This window comes from Mugil cephalus, chromosome 17 (genome assembly GCF_022458985.1).
Source record: "Mugil cephalus isolate CIBA_MC_2020 chromosome 17, CIBA_Mcephalus_1.1, whole genome shotgun sequence".
NCBI lineage: Eukaryota > Metazoa > Chordata > Actinopteri > Mugiliformes > Mugilidae > Mugil > Mugil cephalus.
In genome coordinates, this window is record NC_061786.1 from 15,026,966 (window position 1) to 15,048,231 (window position 21,266).

The 21,266-nt window shown below is 40.4% G+C and overlaps 1 protein-coding gene across 2 annotated transcripts in view; it reads right to left on the reverse strand.

Annotated features, from left to right (window-relative positions):
• Positions 1-252: 252 nt before the first annotated feature.
• stxbp6 (syntaxin binding protein 6 (amisyn)) overlaps positions 253-21,266 on the reverse strand; it is a 47,223-nt gene continuing 26,209 nt past the window's right edge. For both annotated transcript variants that reach the window (XM_047611313.1, XM_047611312.1), the window contains exons 3-6: positions 11,896-12,026; positions 11,532-11,697; positions 3,476-3,633; positions 253-1,788 (exon numbers count right to left, since the gene is read on the reverse strand). In XM_047611313.1, the coding sequence (XP_047467269.1) occupies positions 1,765-1,788; positions 3,476-3,633; positions 11,532-11,697; positions 11,896-12,026 (479 nt within the window). In that variant the 3' untranslated portion in view covers positions 253-1,764. The remainder of the gene's footprint in view (positions 1,789-3,475; positions 3,634-11,531; positions 11,698-11,895; positions 12,027-21,266) is intronic.

Here is a 21,266-nt window from a genome sequence, read left to right on the forward strand (position 1 = left end):
ACTCTTGTTATAGAACTAGTAATGACTCTAAACCCGGAACAAGAGAGTAATTGATATATAAAATTATATAAAATGAGAATTATGACTAACCAGTCGCATTTAAATGAGCAAAATTTGTTAAAGACTCATCCTCATTATTTTACTATTGTGTACATTATAAATATTTCATTCACTTATTACCTTCATTGATCCACAGAGGCAGTTTTATTTAAAAAAGCATAAAGCAGGACAATATTGACTCACAGTCTGAGGTGAGACATTAATAAAGAACAATTTTATTGTGAATTGGACTTTATTTTACATCGTACAGTATGAGGTGAGAGTTGAGATCATCATTTGGGAAATATCAGACAGAGAAGATGGAATAATGACCCTTGAGCATTTGGCAGCTTATCATTCATAAGAACATCAGTGTGAGTCGAATAAAGAAACGCTGTAACAATGATGCCATAGTTTAAAGCTGGCTTTAAAAAGACAGAGATAATATAAATTTATATTTTTTTTTATTAAAACAATGAACATCCAAAGTGTTAGAGAGAGGAATATAAGCACACCAAGTGTTAGGCAACTGGAACGTTTCATTATGAACTCAACAGTGCTCTGCAAGATAAGGTTATATGTGCATTTATAACATCATGACTTATAAAATTCAAAATATAAAAAAAGAAGAAAATACATACATCAGGTGTGAGGGTGGTGTCTCACCAGTGAGGAAGCCAAAGTTACAGTCAGTCTGAGCGGACTGACAAATAAAAACAAAAACTAAAACACTGCTATTTTAAGACATTGCATCCTTCATTAGCATACGCATCATCATAATGACTGACCTGAATTATACTAAAAGCACAACGTATGACTACTGAATGTCTAAAGTTGAAATACAGCCAGGATTAATCTCAAACAATGCCATGTTCAGGGACCAATTAGCTCTACAGACATTGAGATAACAGTACTAGAAGAATTACATGTCGCTTTTTACAATGCAGAAGCTGCTTTACTGAACGATTCCCCTTTAACAGAAGTTATTAGACTAAATAATTACTGAATAAAGCTTAGTCTTAAACTGAAATTCTTCAAGTACACTTTCAAAAGGGTTGGCAACCTCTAGTTTTGGTTCTGAATGACAGACGATGCTCTGTTGACGATATTTGGATTAATACTTTAGTTTAGATACATTTTATTTTAGTTGAGGGCAGAAAAATGAAAAGTTCAATATTCAAGAGTCGAAGCAGAGAATACATTTACTTCCACGTCCTTTTTATCTGATATCCCTGTTGGCAAAATATTTATCTATTTACAACCTCAGCATCAAACCTTTATGTAAGTTTGTTCAGAGGTCAGAGTGAGTAATGACTGCAGTGTTCAGAAATAACTCTTAAACGACACGTTTGTCTGGGAGTAATCGCTGATAATGAGCACACACTCATATCAGTGTCTGAGCAAAAGAGGAAGTTGATTGGCTGAGTTACTGTCATTTTCACGTACAGTCACGTCTGTGGCTGTGATTTGTTTTGGCAAAGGGAACCGTGGAGTCTGAAGTAGTGTTGTTTGTTTACCTCTCTTGCTTGATGTGTCACCATCATCAGGACCAAAATGCACCAAAATACAATAACCAAAAACATTAAAATGTTAACATTGTTAACAAATATTAATCATATTAAAATCTTTAGAAAATAATAAGATTTGGATTCCTTCTCCTGTACAGCCGCTGGCGACGCCGAGCCCCCCGCCCCTCCCCCAAGCCCAGGTGGTTTTGGCAGTGGTCTAACACTTGTGCTTCATGGCGAGCTGCAGACAAAATAGGGTGGGGGGGAGTCGCAGGATAACAGAGTCAGAAAAATGAAGACAGAAGGACATGAGGTAACAAAAAGTATTTGAGCTTTTAAGGTAGGATCAGACGACAAGAGCCCGATTGTGAAATTGCAATACACACTTTTATTCTAATTTTAAAATAATAATACTACTATTAATAATGCAGCACAGACTACAAGACATTATTTAAGACCAAGGAACATCAAATTCACAGTGAAGATGACGTAAACAAAATGAAAGGACTGTGGATCAGGCTTGTTCCAGTGCATCCCACAGATACGTTTGGGTCAGGTCAACACTATGCTGCTATTTTTCATGTTTTTGAGTTGTTCCTAAAGTGTGTTTGTGTGTGTCTGTGTCAGGCTGCAACATGTTGGAGACTGTTTCCCAGCAGAACATTAAATTGTCACAAGAAGATCAAGGTTATCTACTACTGTCAGTGGTTTTAATATTTTGGCTGATCATGTATATAGACTATAAACACAACGTGCATGTGATATGCTGCTGTGGAATGAGGAGAACTGAGTTCTATGGATTGATCAAGTGGGGGCAGTAGAGCAGCGCACAGAAAGGAGAGGTTCTGATTAGAGCAGAGTGCAGCTAAACTGTCTGCTAACAGAATAAGAGTGAAGGTGACCCGCCCACAGTACTGCAGATGTTTGCTGTTGCACTAAAAAAATAAAGATGCACCGTGTGCACACGTCCACTCATAAAATGTGCAGATGAGTTCATAAACAGGAAAACTCAAATTCAAAATACATCAAGCCAAGAAGTTCTCCACAAAGAGAATTACTTTTATTCATCTTATAGGCTATCAACAGGTTTCTGAACAGCTTGAAATGCAGGATAAACGATAAGTTATGAAGCAAATAGTGGAAAAGCTGATGGCATCGAGTGAAATGAAAAGCTGGCAAATGAGGGATTCTTTGTGGGGGTTGTGGAGTCATTTCCTCCTGAGGCAACCAAAGACATCTCTTCTGTCTCTGCCTATCACAGTTTTTGTAATTCATCACAGTGGGGAGGCTCGTCTGTGAGCGGTGAGGGGCCCATGCAAAGCTCCTCAAATGACTTTCAATTATCCCACCATCACTAGTATGGTATTATGCATCAAATCTGTAATTTCAGTAGGTAGTGGATAGCTTTACCATTAAAGTAACTGCATTCTAGTTTTTCTCCATCAGTGAAGGCTATCCTCAGTCCAGCAGGACTGTCTAACTTATTACGAGATGCCACGCTGTGAACATGAAGCATATTATATAAAGACGACCAAGTTGCAGCCAGGTGTGATGATGCTTTCGCGTTGTTTTGTCGTATTATGCTAATAGCCTCATTAAACGGCATGCGATTATTTTTCCGAGACGAACGAGAGATGTGGGATTGATGGAGGATGAGAGAACGCCCTATAGAGAACTACGAGTAAATGAGGGAAGAAGAAAAAACTATTATCTTCTCTGAGCAGAAAGCCCCGCTGCTATAGTCTGGAGTCACGACGAAGCAACTCTTGCACATCCTCAGGTTTAAGGAAACATTTTGGCTGAACTGATGATGTATGATATTCTGCAAACATGTGGTACAACTCAAAGTCTGGATTTGAATGTATTGTATTAAAATACACGATATAAGATTATGCATTGTAAAGTACCTCGCTACCATATCGCCTCACCTTGTGCGCGGTGACCGCAAACTGTTCAGCGCTGTTCATCATGTCTGCGGTCCTCTCCTCGGTCCGACCTAATCGCTCGCCGCGTTCATTCAGAGCCTGGCTGGCCTTCTGCACGGCGCTCGTCACACTGTCAGCAGCTGAGTGTAGAATGCTGTTACCTGTGGGTGAGGATGGGAATGAAGAAGCAGGCCGGACAAAGCCAAGAGAGGAGAACAGAAGAGAAAAGACAAGGGGAGATGAAACTGTGAGTCCTTTGGCGAACAGTATGATGCGAACAGTTGGCATGAAGAAAAAAAAGATTTGATGGGTGCAATGCAATCAGTGACCTGGGCATTAATGCTTCAAAATCATGAAAAACAAAATAGCTTCCAACAGGTGCGATGTGGGAAGGTGGCTAATGAGTTTTCTTCAAAGCTGATTTACTTCAAGGAAAGATCAAGTGAAATTAACCTTTTCAAACTTTAAAGAATGTCACAACACATGCACACACAATTCTTGATGTAATGGCACCTTTGGGGGAAGGCTGTCACTCCTGGTTCAGTTTTTTCTTCCACCTTGAACTTCTGGAGTTAGCTCTGCGACTACTCTGCTCTTTCCTAAACGATAGTTTAATAAAGAAAGGATATGTGCTCGGCTGCGTGGACCGCCCTGGAGAGCTGACAGTGGATAGAATGCAGAGAACACATCTTCGGATAGCCGTGGCAGCCCTGCGGATGTTTTCTCTGACAGCCCATTAATCTAAGCGCAGGTTGGGAGTGCTGCCATTATGCGCTACGCTAACAACTAGACCAGGAGCTGCAATCTTCCTGCTCTTTTCTCGCTTTGCCGACGATACAGTTGCATTGTTCTGTGGGGCGTGATCTGTCATTTTATGGAGATGTACCTCAGGGCAGACAGACAGTTTAGGGAAATGTCTTTTTTTTTTTTTTTTAATGTTGTCACTTTCTGCTGATGTGAGATAATACTCTTGTTGTCAGGGAATATTTCTTTAACCCAATTATTCAGCTTTTATAACAATAAGACTAGACATGATTAGACTTTGTGAGGTCTATAACCTCAGATATATGAACGCGTTTGAGAAGAACAATTAGGTAAAAGAAAAGCATGAGGGTACTTTGTGTTTTCAGACCTAACAAGCCGGATCTCATCTTCTCCTGCAGGAAACTGCAATATAGTAAATGTATGTCCCCGGGCATCAAGCCAGGAAGGCTGAGTGACAGATAATTGGGGCAGCGCTTATGATAGCCCAGAAACAGTCAGACCAGCTGGTGTTCCTTTAAAAGAAGTTAACTTAATAAAGTCAAAGCAACATATATAGAGACACTCCCGGGCTGCACACACACACACACACACACACACACACACACAGAGGAATGTATAGACGTCCATACCCACACCTACGTATGCACATACGCAAGTTTTCCTTCCAGGCAATATCCAAGAGATTGCTAATGACGGAGACATCTGGACCAGTTCTGCAAAACGCTTCAGCTCTGTCTGCATTTCTTTTTAATTTAGTCAAATGTTTGAGATCTTCACCTACGTTGTTAATGAATTTAATTTAATCACCAAGCTTAAAAAGCGTCCCTGATCATATATTTTTTCTTAAATGTGCCAGGTCTTCACGAGAGGAAAGGACCTTTTCACCTTCAGACAGATTTCTCCTAATCCTCTCCTCCTCCACAGAAGCCCTGGGAGTAATACTCCCATCATCCTCAATATAACCCCCACGCTCACAAAGGCTCCACACCATGCACTCTGCAAACATCTTCATTTTACGCTCTACCCACCATTTTCCCATTTACTGTGCCTTTCCTGTTCTACTGTCAGAGAAAAAAAAGGGGTAGGCTGTAATGTGGCTTCCCCCAGTGTAGAATGTAATTAAGAAACAGGGCGGAGACATTCTGGAGGGTTTATGATGAGGGTGCAGCATCACAAGCTGAATGAAACATGTGTAGGAGTAGATTATGCTATCTGGTGTTGTAGCTGGGAGCCTCAGAGCCGTGGCGTCTCAACTTTAAGTGGAGGCTGATCAGCCACCACTGATAAGAGGATAACAGCGGCTGTCATGTCACTCGGGAGGCTCGCTGGCATTACTTGAGACTGAATTTTAACAAGACAGGAGGGTAAAGTTTGTCCTGTTATATCTCAGAGAGGAGCTTCTTGTTGAGATTCGGTCAACTCGCATTCAGAATCTACTAAATCCACAACACGCCTCTCTCAACAATGTGGAAGGAATTTTGTTATTGTACTGAACGATATCAACATAATCAGATAGGGTTTCTCAAACAATGGACACTGAACATAAAGGAATTCTGTTTTGTGGCAAAAAAAGAAGATCCAGAAAATAGAACATGACATAGAAATCAGAGAAAACAACCCTTCTTTTTCTAATATTCTGTAAGCAGATTACAGGCTGCACTGCTGTGATGCTAAGAGAAAAATCACGACGTTATCAACAGAAACATGTCAGATACACTTCACAAGATGCTGACAGCCAAATTATATTCATTGTTAAAGTATATGAGGAACAAACAGGGAACCAAGAGCTCTATGCAAAAAAAAAACAAATGGTGTAGTGTTTAGAATATTTTCATTCTGGCAGCGTATGTTATCATATCATCACGATGCGAGGAAAATACTGTGGGGTATAATATGCGTGGGAGTTTTAAGGCAGAGACTGCCTTTCAGTAATTTCTTTTGTGTATTGGCGTGCACACACACTTCTCTGCACTCAAACAAGTGGCATCGAAAAATGTACCCACGTTAGAAATCGGGCAGTTGCTATTCATCCAAGGAAACTTATGAAACATTCTGCCAAGGTTACATATCCTATTCGTAATTCTACCTGCATAGCCTCTGACTCTGAAGTACTCAGTAATTGCAGTTATTTTTTAAACCAGAGGCTTCGTATTCTGGTCTCTGCTATTACGATATTACTTGTTTAACTTGAGATTTGTCTAATTCCAGACTTACTCCACAAGTAAGTCTGTAAGACTAAATGCCACTGGTAATGACAAATGCAAGAATTAAAGGTTTAATAGAGTAATATAGCAATGTATTCCCTGTACAGTCAGCTGTACTTACAGAAATACCTATATTAACGTTGATATATAAATACACAAAAATCAATGGAATTTGTATGTTATGAAAAGCACAAAGCCCCTAATGATATAAAAACATAGAACATCCTTTTACATACTGCACTTACATCCTTGAGGTACATAGTTCATGCGATGCTGTATGTGTACACGCTCTATATGTTGCAAGGGTTAGTTTCCTACTGTGTTATAACAGCAGCGAAAACACTAAGTCTTCTTCACATTTCCAAATGGATTACATATAAAATAAAAATGAGGAAGATACTCTGTAATAGCTAATAGACATTATGAGGGCCTAAAGGCAGAGCTATGCTGCTCCGACTGCTGGTTTAATTAATGCAAATCCTGACATTAGCCATAGCAGCAGAATGAAACTATAGCAGAGGTTCAAACAGGAAGGGCACCTCCCCCAGCTCCTGGCACATACCTATTATTCCTCCATGGCCTGTTATCCAGTTATTTTTTACAATCAAGTCATTTTTCTCCACTTTCTTGCAGCAGCATCGTCCCTGTGATGTCAAATTACAGTCCTCTCTTTAACAAGTAGCTTGAGAATTTCAATTTTATCAGACACACCTCTTGCTCCGTGTAAATCCTTTAGCCGTCACATTTCCCTCTTTTTTTTTTACCCCAAGACCACTCCATTACTCTAATATAAAAGGTGCTCTATGTATGTCAATGTCTTTGTAGCAGTAAAATCTTTAACCTCAACTTACAGGATCTATTTAATCAGACATAAACTTAAATACAAATGGAAATTATGAGGTTTACAACAACTCATCCTGTAGACATTAATTAACCTGTGTAATTTGATTTGTATAACACATATTTAAATATTCTAAAGATGTGCACATTTGTGAGTGAGGTGGAATAGTGTATTCTCCTTTATCCCCTTTGGTTAAACCTCTCGGAGAAAAGCAGGGACGTAATTCTGCCCCTGATATTTTGCCAAGAAGGGAAAGACTTGATCTGACCCCCATGCTGTTTAAAAAGACAGAACTTGGGAACAAACGCGGAACATTATGTCCTAAAAGTACCACAGAGCAGCGCCAGCATTGATAGAAAAATAGCTACTAGGTATTCATGAGGAGCCTACACTCAGTGGCTTTAACCAACAGATAAATGTCAGCAGACACTGCATCAAGAGCCATAATTTACATTATTATAGTCTTGACTAAACTTAAATCTATAAAACACTACACAGATGAACAGAATACAGAGGAAACCATTAGGGATTAAGCACTCCATCATTGTACCATCTTTATACTTCAACGACTTTAACGACTTCACGGTATTTGTCAGTGACTCTGCGCAGTCTGACAGAGAGGTGAGAAGAAAGGGAACAAAACTCACATAACCTTTCAATGTAAACTTCAAATCCCCTTCAACCAAAGTGACACACTGCAGTAAAACTTTGGCAGGGTGCTCACTTGTCTTAAAGAAAACTTTGAGGCCCTGAGAGTCAAGAACAAGTCAGTTTGAATGATACATTTATTGTATCATTGTGTCTGCTACAAACTAAACATAGTTTTTCAGTTTCATGTTGATATCTTTACAGAGAAGATAACCTTCACCTGCTTGGGACCAAAGTAAAGAACTCAAATTATGCAAAAATTGACCTCTTCACGGTTGGTAAACAATGTGAGTTTTTTTTAAGGGGCGGAGCTTAGCTGGAGGCAAAACATCTCAAACACTGTAGCCCGTAAACAGTGGTTAACACATTTCAGATATATTTGGAAAGAATGGACGAGAAAAACGCAGATTTTAGAAAATATACTAATACACTCACTCCCCGAGACCAGGAGTGTTAAAAAGTTGACTCTGACTGATGGGACTACATTCACTGACCCCTACAATCTCACTCACTGGTATTAGCTAGCATTAGAATATTAGAATTAACCTGTAACAAGAATCACCCCATCTTATCTGATATGGAGTGTGCCCAATATTATTGATTGTCTCCCTCCAGTCCTTTCTTTCAATCGCCAAAGCCAACCCAAAGTTGTCTACAACTGGCAGTAGCTGATATGTGATTAAACCAGTCAAACATACAGCTAGAAGACATTTTCACAGATGACAGGGACAGTGTTTTCCTCAAGCTTCCCTGTGTTTTGCCTCCAGCTAACGTTGTGACGTCACAGTGACGTAAGCCATGAAGGGATCTATAGTTTTCTGCAAGTTCTCCTAAAACGTGACTGCTGTATATTTCATCCGAGAGACTCTGTACATCACCTGGAACTCGACGTGTTTTTCATACAGTGCTTACCTTGTCTTACCAGATGACCTCGATGCGAAACAAATTCTTTCCGCATTCTGTTCAAAAACATCGTGCAACGGAAAATGACTGAATCTACAGCTTGGCCTTCTGTGATGAGAGAATATCAAAAGTCATTGTGGGGTTTGGTGATCTGGTGATTTGGAAATTAGTCGAGTGGGGTTACCGTTTTGGTTTGGATTATATAATTATGTGTTAATTAAAAATTTCAAAGTGTTCAGTTCTTTGTGAATGTCATTCCACTGTAAAACTAGTTAGGTTTTTATTCTATTGAGTAAAACCGGTTCCACGTTATGTGTTAAAGAACTAAAGCTATGTCAGATATGTTAGAAAAGTATTTAGAATCTATTCCACATTAATATGAGGTGCATGCTTCCACCTTAGAGGAGAAGTTCACAGAAAGTATTTGGAGTAAAGGCTCATTTAAACTCAGATCATGAACACGCACAACTAGGACAGTAAAGCTCAGGTGGGAATTGGGTTGTAACGGGGTATACCAGTGTGGGCAGGAACCCAAGTCGGCGCTGATAACAAGGCAATTAGCAAATTAGCTGCCTTTATTTCTGGACCAATTACATGCCTCATCTGGGATCAGAAACACAAGCCTGTGCCTCTACCCCACACTGCTCTGGCAGAAGTCTTTTAAAACAGACACAACTTGAATGTAAACAGAGATACTAATATAATCTATAAAATATTATATATGCTCTATACTACAAACACAACCTAGCAACATAATGAGACAAAAAATAACACCACTGGATGATTGCATGCTAACAGTAATAGATGTAGCACATGGATATGCTAGCTACCTGCAACACTGTCACAAACTAAACAAAAACAACACAAAAAAAACTCCAGAGAATACTGTTATGTGCTGATTCTGCATCGCGGTTCCTAGCCATGGAAAACAACAATTATTTGCTTTACTTTTCTCTCTGCTGTTTTTTTTTTGTTTTTGTTTTTTCAAGGCTCTTTCATCTAAAGTGTTGACAGAGTCCCCCACAGTTATGGTCCCACACCTGAGCAGCGTCATGATTTTTGTTTTGCACTGGTGTGAGACTTAAACTGGAGTGGACAGGACTGGCAGCATCCGCTTTCTTCCTCCTGCTGTAATTTGCTGCCAATGGTTTCATCAATCATACACAGCACCCTCTATGTAATGAAAGCCAGGAGCTCAGAATCTAATTGTTGGCTGTCTGACTTGTGAAATACCACTGGTTTGGAACATTAAAGCGTATTTTAAACCGTATCTGTGGCCAAATATGCATATTACAAGCATTAATACCCAGTTTTTATTAATATGATTCATGCATTTCTTTGACTTTGTGTGGATGCCTCTAGATATTTTATTTTTTTTTTATGTAGTGGAGGCGTGTAGTTGATATGCAACAAGTGCGATTCATATTTCATGGACTGCCTCGGGTTCAGTGCTCTCTGGGACACCACTACTTTCCCACCTACACCTACAGGGACCGTAGTATTCACCGAGGTCATTTGAAGAGTTAAATACGGACATGGCTTTCAGAGTAGGAGGGAGGTCAAGACACTGTAATAGAATACTGAGAAAAGTTGACAGCTTTATTATCAATGAATAGATAGTTGTTTCCCCACACACACCGAAGATATTTCACACACTCACTGCAAGCGGCAAAATACTTTCCAGCTGCAGCTTAACCTAGAAAAGTCTCCAAAAGCGTTTTTACATCTCGAATCAAAGCATGGTACCAATTACAAGACACTCCTGGCTGCCATTAATCATTCTTGATATATTTAAGTATATTTAACGTCTCTCTCTGGTGATTGGCTCCTGTATTCGTGGGGCAGATGGGCACTATGCAGGGGGCAGGTTGAAGATGTTTTTCCACAAATAAACCCATGAATAATACAACAGGTTTATTGGAGCTCAAAGATGCACTGGGGGGTAAACAGATCAATATCTGATTAAGCCGCCTTGTGTGCGACTTTCTCATCGTCACCATAACCACTACATAACCACTACAGTAAATACACCATTTGCGGGCAGGAAATTGCCCGTTATGTTGTTTTACACTCACATTTCACTTGGCTAAGACATTTGACAAGTGCTCATCAATTCTTTGATCGGCCTTTACTTATTATTTGTGAATGGAATTAATCATGTTTTCAGAGGGAGAGGTTAGCTTTTAATTGACTGGATTTCCATGTCATCGATTTAATACCAGCGTCACACGATGATTAAGTGACTGTTACGGCGATTACTGTGATGTGTAATGTTACTTTGAAGAAACCAATCAAAAAATAATGAGTCTCACACATCAGGCTGTCACACAATGAAATGTCCCATCGTCACAAATTAGCAGTAATTATTATTTAGTGCTGCACCGGGTATTTCTATGTGCTGTAAAACCAGTTGATCTGTGTCAGATGCTTTGAGTCACAGCTGACGCATTTTGTTGGACATCCTCTTTGACCTCACTTCGGAGGAGCACACAGCAGATGCGGTGTACAGGGAATGAGCATACATTTTCATACACACCAGGTGCTGGTTGCCATCATACATAATTAGATTCAGGCTGGCTTACAGCACAGTGTGATGGCAGTGAGGCTGGCACTGTAGAGCCTGTGTGATTTGAATAGAAATATTAACAGAAGGCAGTTAGTGTTTTTGTGTGTGTGTGTGTGTGTGTGTGTGTCTTACCCCCCAGCAGTTTGGACGGACAGTTGATGAAATCTGGTTTCCTTGCTGAACTGTAACGTTGGCAGGTGTGATGAAGGATCTGGATAAAGGTGCACTTCTCCCCCGCTGAGCCAGCAACCCATTGGTCGAAAGCATTGTCAAACATGAGGTCAAACTCTGGACAGTCCTTGAAAAGAAGACAAGTCCAAGTGAGAGTGTGCAGTAATTTTAGGAATAGAAGGGAAAATAACAGCAAAGTTTGAACATATTAAAATGATCATTTGAATCATTAATAGTTCTAAAGTATGGCAAAATTAAGTGAATTAATTAAGTGAATTAACACAACTGGTTTAAGAGAAGACGTTTTAGAGATGACAGTCCGTACTTTGTTAGGGTCGATGCCGTTGACCTGCCGTAGCTGGTCGATTGTCCACTGTGACCTTTTTGCAAAAGCAGAAGATCCCTGGAACTGCTTGACCTTAGTGATGGATACGTGGCATGGTTTCTTATTTGTGACTGTGGAGACAAAAGCAATAAAAAAGAAACAGCCTGATGAGGACAACTGGACAGTTCAGGTCATCGCATGAGGAATAATAGACCAGCAAAAAGTCACAAGCTTACTAACTGTGGGCGGCAGAAACAAAGAGATCCTTTAACAATGAACCTTTCAGATTTGGAGCCAAGAGGCCACAACGAGAGAAGACAATGTCGAACTATGAGCTGACAAGCCTTAGAAACATGGGCCTGACGTTGTTTTTTTTGTTTTTTATTAATCCTGCCAAACTGTGAGCAGAACGTTTGGACAAAGTGCTTTAACTTTTTGTTGTGCTCCAGAATTGTTTTATTTAATTTTTATTTTATTTCTATACCATTAGTTTCAAGAATACTTTGAGAATTTCAAGAATAATTGCAGCAAAATGCTGTAATTCACTTATAGCATTTCTGACTGAATCTAAATAGGTAATAAGGCAGAAAAATATATTTTTTAATTATTATTTATTTTGACATATGAGCTAGTCCTGATAAGATGTTAACGTAGTGTAATGACTATAAATAACCAAGGAATCTTAAAAGCTTCACTCTTAACCTCCCATCCAGTGACATCATTTTTTCCTCACCCCGCTCATCTCAGCATTACATAAGATAATCGTTTACATTTCCAGGCATCTCTGTGTTTGACTGTTCCCACACAGAGATCAACAGCATCACATTCTTTGCGGATCTTCCAGGGTTTAACTTTCAGCCTGGGTCTGCGGCGCTGGCCGTGTGTGTGTGTCTGGATTGCGATAGCCTTTTGTCTTTTCTAGTGGTAACATGCGCTCGTGATGCTTTTTCAACCCCAGCAGCGAACCCTTCCTTCCGCTCTCCCGTATTTGCCATTGTGTCATCTCAAAGAGAGGAAAGTCACTTTCCCTGTTGTTCGATTTTACTCCTCATCTTTCCAAAAAAACACCACTATCTTTCCTGTTGGCTGATCCACTTTCCCCCATTGTTCAGGCTCACTTTGTGAAAGAGCCACGGCATCCTTCTCTGGAAATCATTTCGAAAACATAGGTAGCTGAATGTTAGTGTATGGCGATGCATTCAATGAGCCAACTCCCTTGAGATGAAGGATGTTTGGATTTATTTTGTGTATCCATTTATACAGCTGCAGCTAATACTTGCGGGGCTCGCCCGAGGTTCCAGAGAGGAACAGACGGAGGCGATACAGGCGGATATTTCTTCCTCATTTTTCCTTTGATCGTTTATTATCATTCAGACAGATGAGCACGGCCATGACAAACAGATGAAGTGAGTGATCAGATCTGTCTTGGGTCACGGTGAAGGCTAATAGGAGCCCTAGAAACCAGAAAATTTCATAAAGAGGATGACAGCTGGATGTAATGAACCAGCACGTCGAAGGGTAGAAGCACAGCAGAAGGTCATTCAATTCACAGCGAGAATAATTTGCCTCCAAGTAGCACTGGTGCTGTGCTGCAGAACAGAACTACCACTTTCTCCAAACTGATTAGGAAAAACTTGTGGTTTTATTAGTCACACTTAATGTGAGTAAAGTGCAGGACTGCCAGCTGAAATATTAAAAAGAAGTACAGCATAAATTCAGTTAAAAACATTTCTCAGAAACCAGACTCCCGGTAGCTGAAAACGTTTTCACCTATGATGAAAATAAAATCTTTATGAATGAGAACGACCTTCCAGCCCAAGCGGCGCTGATTGACGTATTCGTTCATCAGCATATACACAGTCACAGTCAAATCAAAGGCTTTGTTGTGAGGCTGCTTTCAAAACAATCACATTGACTCCAGGAATAAAATAACAGCAGCATAACACTTGGAAATGCTTATCAGATGCATACTAAATAATGTATGATGAAGTTTCTCGCACAAAGAGAGAAACTATTTATGTTTTTTAATAAAGCCATGACACCGTGATGAGAGCCAGCTAGTGTATAATGTAGAAGCACCAGTGAATATGTGAAAGGGATTCGTCGTCTCAAGGCCATCGATTCAAATCATCAGCACAAACACTGAGACACCTTTGAGCCTGGCGAATCAATTTCAAATTCAGCTGTTCCCACTTTGCCAGAGTAGCACACATTAAAACAATTACTGAAAGTTAAATGAGCTGGCTTTATTGAACTAGCAGTCAGGAAAGAAGAAAATACATTTTCAAGCTCTTCCAGTAAAACTAATTTGCAAGTTGCTCTCATGATGAATTTAATTGCCGAATATGGAGAAGAAAATATTTTACAAGCTTTATCAACAACAACGGAGGCAAGCGGAGATGCAGCTGAAAGAAAATGACACAACAGATGGTTTGTTGCACAGAACCATCTGAGACGTCCGTTTGGGAAAGGACAAGCATTCATAAAGTACCCAGCAGATGACTGGACCATGTCTATTACTGTCTGTCAAAGACTCACTTCAAAGAATCAGATGAAGGAAAAATTTGACATCGTTGGGGAGCACCAAAGAGGATTCAAAACCAGATACACTCTGAGGGGTTTTGAAAGGTAGCAAGCAGTCAGTGAAGATAGCCACGGTTGTTATCATAAAATTCACCCAACACAGTTGTTATCAACAAAACAGTTGCTTCTTGTCGTCTTAACCACAGACTGTCATCACACCTGATACAAAACAGTAGCTGTCATGTTCCTTTCAGGACACGGGTCAAACCAACGTGGATCCTGACAAGACGAATGCCCTTGCAAGCTGGCATTCTTCTTGCAAGCTGGCATTAAGATACACTTTTCAATGCTTCTGTTAGGGTGTCATCCTGACAGCAACACTCCAACCACCACTACTCAACATCGGTTCGCCAACTTTGAACTCTTGCGACGATACACAGATGAACCCACTCTTGTGTTCTTGTGCATGCGTTCCAAAATGTGACACATTTCCCCCACTTTCACAGCAGCAGTCACAGAATACACACACGGAACATCTGGCTTCCCAACATATGCAAAACCAAGGAAACACCGCAACCACTGAAAAGCAGCCAGATGCATTGTTTCCATGTGAGCTGACTGTCAGAGGAAGGTCACGGTGGGGTTCCTGTCCGGCTCCTTTCTCATGCTCCGATGGTGACATGCTCTCACTTCCTCCAGTGGATCCATTCCTTATTGTGCTTGGCTGTGTGCGAGCACTGCAGCCTGAAGGGAAGCTCGTACCGTACCCTTCACACACTGACTTCACATAGGAAACATTCCCAGGATCAGCTTACCCTCAAGGAAATATTATCATAGTTGTGGTTGTTAAAACAGAAATGTGAACACCTGGAGGAGTTTCAGCAAAGGCGATACCGACACAACTGATCGTGTGTGAAGTGTGTATGCGAGTGTTTTAGGAAATGTTAAATATAGCGCTATAAAAACAAATGGCACAATAAAAGCTAATGGAAATGGAAGGAAGACCACCCCATGGACGTAAAATTAAAAAAAAAAGGTTCCTTTCCCTTACATAAGATACAACATAATCCTTGTGTCAGCACTGATGCTTATCAAAAACTTCCATCCAAAAGCCAGGAGTATAATAAGTATCAACATCTTGGGGCCTTCCGAGAAAAGCTGCGCTCCAAAAATGCAGAATAACAAAAGACACATTAGATATGGAAGATAATGTAAAACTGCACTGTCTGGGAAATACTGTGTTGTTTCAAAAATTCACCTATATCAGCCTTCATCTCTATCACAGTTTGCGATTTAAGCTGAGGGACGCCTTGTTAGTCAACTTCAAATAAGCATTTCACAGCCTTCATCTCAACGAGGTGGGCTGAGGACCTCTTGACCAAATCGGGCCCATTCCATGAGCAGGCAATTATCTCTATGCTTCAGCATTAAGTGGGAGCAGTTGGTATGGCAACCTCATTTGCATGGGACAAAATAAACCCAAGAGACTCCTGGTCCGGGTCATACAGGGACAGATATGGTCCACATCCAAGCTTTACTCTGTGAAGCTGTTTGAGTATCATTAAGGCAGTGAAAAGAGCTGGACTACAAGGAAATGTTGTGCTGTGGTCTGTTTGACTTGGCTGAGGGCCGTTCTCTATTTGTAACATAGGAAAGCTCTCAAGGGACAGATCATACGTGTTTCAAATATACTCAGCTGCATGAGTCATAATCGGCCCAATGCAACACACACTCAAGAAAAAGCTCTGGCAAAAGTTCAAAGCACAACTATAACAGATGTACATTTATATTTCACTGTCACTAGTCAACATTTTCTGACCAGTCTTATACCATATTTTGTAGGAAGGACACAGCTGAAAGTTGTTCAGTGGTCAATGTTAATATGAGTCAACAAATGACACACAATTACATTTTATGACCCCATCTGATGAGGTAACAAGGATCTTAAATTACAGCTTGCTATATTTGCAGAACACACACAGATTACAGAATAGCTCTGTGGTTAAAATAGCTATGTCAATACTACAGAGACCATCTCCAAAGGTAAACATCCAAACAGTTTGCTGTGCAGGTTAAATCTTGCAGTTTGTTGCTAGGGCTGCAGTCTGAGAGCACGTCTAAGACTTTTCTCCATCTAGGTCTATGATTACAGGTCTATTTTAAAGCTGGCCCCACTCTGCTCGAGCTGGAACACACTGTTATCTTCAGAAAGAAGCTGTCACTGCAGTGAACCACAGCTCAGGCTCGACTGGCAATAACACTCTGGAACAAAGACCTCTACAGTGTATTCATGGGTTTGAAAACACAGCAACTGCTGTTGTGTACAAGGCCTTCTCAGGCAGAACCGTTGCCATAATGTGACAAGGCACCAATAGCAGATGAGAGTGAATTTACAACACCATGTTGAACAACAGCTATAGAGCTGAGATCAGTTTCATTCAAACTGAAAAGTTGCTAACACAGCAGACAAAGACACCATTAACTAAACCGTAACAATGAAGCAGTCCATTCCTGTGTACCAACGCAATCCCTAATAAAGACAGAGGCAGTTCAAATTTGAGATATTAGTTCCTGTTACTCATTTCAGCTGCAATGATCCTTCAGGTAAAATATAGTTTATTCATGCAATCAGAATGCAAACAGAACGAAACTAGTTAGTGTTCCAGTTTGATCTTTTGGAAGTTAAGTCCTCCCCTTTCATCTCAGTTCCTCAACAACATACAAAGTGTAAAGCCAAATGAGCTTTTTAAAACGTACTGTAGCTTTCTTTTGCCTCCAGTCACATCTGTTAATCATTCAAGTATAACAGTCACCCAAGGAGAACACATTAAAAGGATTCTGAAGGCTTGAAAAATCACGCACATCGGGGATTCAAAACCAGAACTGTCTTTTGAGGCATTAGTTTTATGTTCAGTTCATCAGAACAACTCAGAAAGATTGTTTGCAAGGCCACCTACACCTCAAGGACAAGGGCACTAATCTGAAGATAACAATGTCCAAATCTTAGCCAGAGAAGACTGACGGTTTAAAAGAGGAGTAAAAGAAGTCATGTATGTCAGGTTGGAAAAACCTTCTCTACCGAGGAATGGTTTTAGACCTGCAACATGGTCAGGGAAGATTTCATTTGATCATGACAAGGAAGCAATATATGTTGGACACCACTTCAGAGAAAACAAGAAAACATATCAAACAGAAGGAAAGAAAAACAATGTCAGTTTCCACAGAGGCAGGTCATATACACTTTCTCCTCTTTCTCTTTTCATCTCGCCTTCTGCTGATGAACAAATCCAGAGAGAAAACACAGGATCTCTTGTGAGGTCTATATTCCACACTGAGCTCGTTCATCACCCGTTGCTCCACGGACCACTTAATAACCCAGCATTGAGGCTCGGCCCCAGCCCACATAGTAGACATTCCTTTGCAGCCAGAGACCATAGATATAAGGAAATATTTAATTACACTGGGGCACCGACCTGAGACTCCCTTGCAGTGATGCTATGGGATGGATTTAATACTAATCTGCCAGTCTAGGCTCCCCAGGCCATGTAAAACCTGGGCTGATTGCATTTCTGCATGACTCCACAAGGTTCAAATGGGAAAAATTACATGTCAAGTCAGTGTTTTTTTGTTAACTGACTGGCATTTCTAAAAATCTATATTCCAGTTCACTGGACGCAAAGATGTCACTGTATATTTTTCAGTACAATCTCATAACTAGCTATCAGAAAAAAAAAGAAAAAAAAAGATAAAAAGGGTGTTTTATCTGCCGAAGCTCTGGTGTACATTAATACACAAAGACCTAACAGAAACCTAATCTGGATATCGTCACACGATCATATGCACCGTTATTTCAAACAGTCAAAACAAGGTGCATTCCTCAACACTTACTTCTTCAGGATGACCTAAACTGATGTGCCTGGAACAGAAACTGAGAGCGAAAACAAACATCAGAGTGAAACCTGGGTTACATTGCGTGGAACAGATTTTTTTAATTAGTAATAACTGGTTTGTGAGTGCAGTCCACATGTTCCTATGTCATTCTTCCCCCCATCTATATACACTATACTGAGGAGGAAGAGGACAAAAAAGGGGCCGGAGCCTATCTGGGTGGTCTGACTTTACGTTCTTTTGGCTGGAATTTGTCAATCACTTTACCTTAATGGTGTTAAACATTGTTATTACAGAGATGCCAGGTAGAGTTGGTTTGAATACTACGACTACAGTGGCCCCCCCAAAAGTGAAACCAAATGATCAATCAAACCACTATTTCAGGCTTATTGCCATATTTCCTTTCCTGACCCATCCGTTTTCTTTTAGATAAGGTTTAGTGAAGCACTGCCTTGTATCGTTTGCAGGAGAGCGATAGACATCATTATTGCATCCTCTTTCCCAGTATCCAAGAACTCATATTGCACGTCAAATTTAAGGAAGCATTGAGACGAGTTCCACTGTCATGACTGTGACAGGCAAATTCAGAAAAGGAAAGACATTTTTTTAAATAAATAAGAGAATGATTGTACCCCATAGTGCCATGCTGCAGGGCACTTTGTGCTTTCATACACTGTCTATGTCTCATAAGATTAAGACTGGTTGTTCTTGTTTCAAAGTATCTGTAGCAGCTTTTCTCCAAGAGGGACATATGATGCTATGTACAGACAAACAGTAAAATCTTACCGTCTCTGGGTCCATGCGGTTTTATACGTCAGACTGTTCTCAACTAGATCATCTCTGTTATGTATGACAGCAACGAAGCCCAGAATAGCATTTTAAATTCAGGAAATTCGAATTAGTTCCTCCTCACTAACTGTAACTATACATTTAAAGTTATGATTATAATATGGGACCAAGTGCTTTCATTTTCTTGGATGGATTTTTTCCCCTCATTCACGACAGTCATCTCCAAAAATAATAGAGATAACATGATCTCAGAGATGACGTAATGATGACAGATGTGTGCAATTAAAGGGTTAGTAAGACACATGTACCAAATTAAACTAGGTGATGACTGACTAAGGGGTTGTCACCAAACTTATTTGTCCACTAAATAGAGAAAAGCTAGCCAAAACACAGGGGTCAGAAAATCGAATTAATTTACATTATTATAAAAACTCTCATACGATCAGATACGATCCACTGGTTTTTGCCTGTGCCCTCGTAGATCCATTGGTTTCTCTGAAACATTTGGTCAAAGCAGAAGTGGAAAGAAAGATGAATAATTCAGTAACCATAACAGAGAGGTCATGGGAGAAAACAAAGAGAGCGTCATCTGACTCCATAAACATATGCAACTGTGAACATATTTGTGCAGTGATACGTTACGTACAGTACATCACATGTCTTTGTAACAGCCGGGATCTGTCATGGCGTATCTAGAGTATAAATGGAGCCACCTGTTTGTATAAAAGAACTGTTAACCTGAAAGAAAACACCTGGTTATAAGAGTCATTATCTGTATATTGATTAATGTGTGATGTGAACTCGTGTATACATTGTTAGAAATGGTTTTGAGTTAGGTAAGCAGGATTGCTACAGCTGATTCAATAAGGAAATCTAATCAATGACCCTGAATGAGAGAAATATTATGTAACCTCACCGATGTAAAACACAGCTAACCCGAAAACCAGATCAATACTTCTGTCAGGTATCTAATTAGGTTTGATGGCTCATCCATTGGATAATATTCCCTCATTAGCGGCACCTGCATGGCAGATTTACTGGACTCCCAATTCATCCATTCAGGGAACATCTGCAGAAAACACCTGCTACAAGAATGATGAATCCTTGCTGATGTAGAACAAAACACAAAAGAATACGCCAATGCCAAAATAGGGAACAACACAAAAGCTGTGTACATATATATATAAACTTTCCTGTTATGACAGGCTGGCAGACCTTAGTTCAAATCTTTAAAATTCTGCTGAGCCAACACAAATCCCTCGAGCTAAACCTGCGTGAAAATAAAACTGATATATAGCACCTCACTGAAGCTGTGGGGGCAAACAAGCCTGTTTTTCTGTAATGCAGTGTACATTGAGCTTAAACCCATCTCAATTTGGACAGAAGGAGTCGAAGTGTAATGACTGCATGACTGCACTTCATAGCACTGAATGACGAGACGCAGCGACTACGTCCCCTGTGGGCCTGTCACAAACGCACCACACATGAAAACAGAGTCACTGAAGGGGACACGTTGCTGCTCTACCAGGATGTATCGCCAACATGCAGGAAAAGCCTGTGTTGTTCTTGTCAATGGGTTTCCATCTGGCCTTTCCACGAATGATGTTCCATGTAGCAGGAAAACAGCTGGGGGTTGTGAGATTGATATTAAACTGTAATATCAATCTTCCTTTCCTTTCATTGCTGTCAGATGCTGGAAAAAAAAATATGTGTTGGCCGCCTCTGCATTCAGTTCACTAGCAAGTGAAAAGTAATGGGAAATTCTTCTCAAAAGTTGTTTTTACATTATCTTCCACTTTGAGCAAAAATGAAAGAACAGAAAAAAAACTTTTTTTCCTGTTCTTTTGTGTGTGTGTGTGTGTGTGTGTGCACGGCTCCCCACTAGCCTGATACACAGCAAATATCGATAAAACGCTGCCAGGGACCCTGCAGGAGTGCTAAGCCATGCCCTTAATGTGAAATACCAGAGCAAAGCCCACCCAGGGCTTGACAGAGGAAGTCTCCACAGTCCACCGCTAGAGTCCCTGCAGGCTACTGTCACCGGGCCTGTTCAGCCACGCAGCAGCCTGGAGAGAGTGAGAGGCCAACGTGCCAGTCCATATCCCGTCTAACCTTTAAATGACAAACGCTAAACTTCAAGTTGCCTGACTAGCTGGTGTTGGCCTGAACAC